The 292-nt window shown below is 54.8% G+C and overlaps 1 protein-coding gene across 1 annotated transcript in view; it reads right to left on the bottom strand.

Annotated features, from left to right (window-relative positions):
• The window catches only part of EMH_0026160 (uncharacterized protein), a gene marked incomplete at both ends in the record, with an annotated part of 7,777 nt that overhangs the window by 2,731 nt on the left and 4,754 nt on the right, over positions 1–292 (bottom strand). Inside the window, 1 exon segment of the mRNA XM_013502581.1 lies at positions 189–256. Coding sequence (XP_013358035.1) covers positions 189–256 — 68 coding nt within the window.

Genomic DNA, 292 nt, shown 5'->3' with positions numbered 1-292 from the left:
CTGTTGCTGCTGCTGCTGAAGATGCTGCTGCATATATGAATACTGCTTCCGGGTGGGGTGCTACAGACAGCAGTGCAATCGCTGTTGCTGTTGCTGTTGCTGTTTTGCTGCTGCTGCTGCTGCTGCTGCTGCTGCTGCTGCTGCAGTAGCAGCAGCAGCAACTGCTGCGAGTGTAAGAAGAGAGAGACCTGAATTGCTTCATTTGCTGCTGCAGTTCGTTCAGCTGCTGCAGCAATTGCTGCATCTCCGCCTCCACCTGAAACCGCCACACACATATTGGCCTTCGCGCTGC

This window comes from Eimeria mitis, genomic scaffold (genome assembly GCF_000499745.2).
Source record: "Eimeria mitis Houghton genomic scaffold, Emh_scaff960, whole genome shotgun sequence".
Taxonomy (NCBI): Eukaryota; Apicomplexa; class Conoidasida; order Eucoccidiorida; family Eimeriidae; genus Eimeria; species Eimeria mitis.
This window is presented reverse-complemented; position numbering and strand designations above follow the sequence as displayed.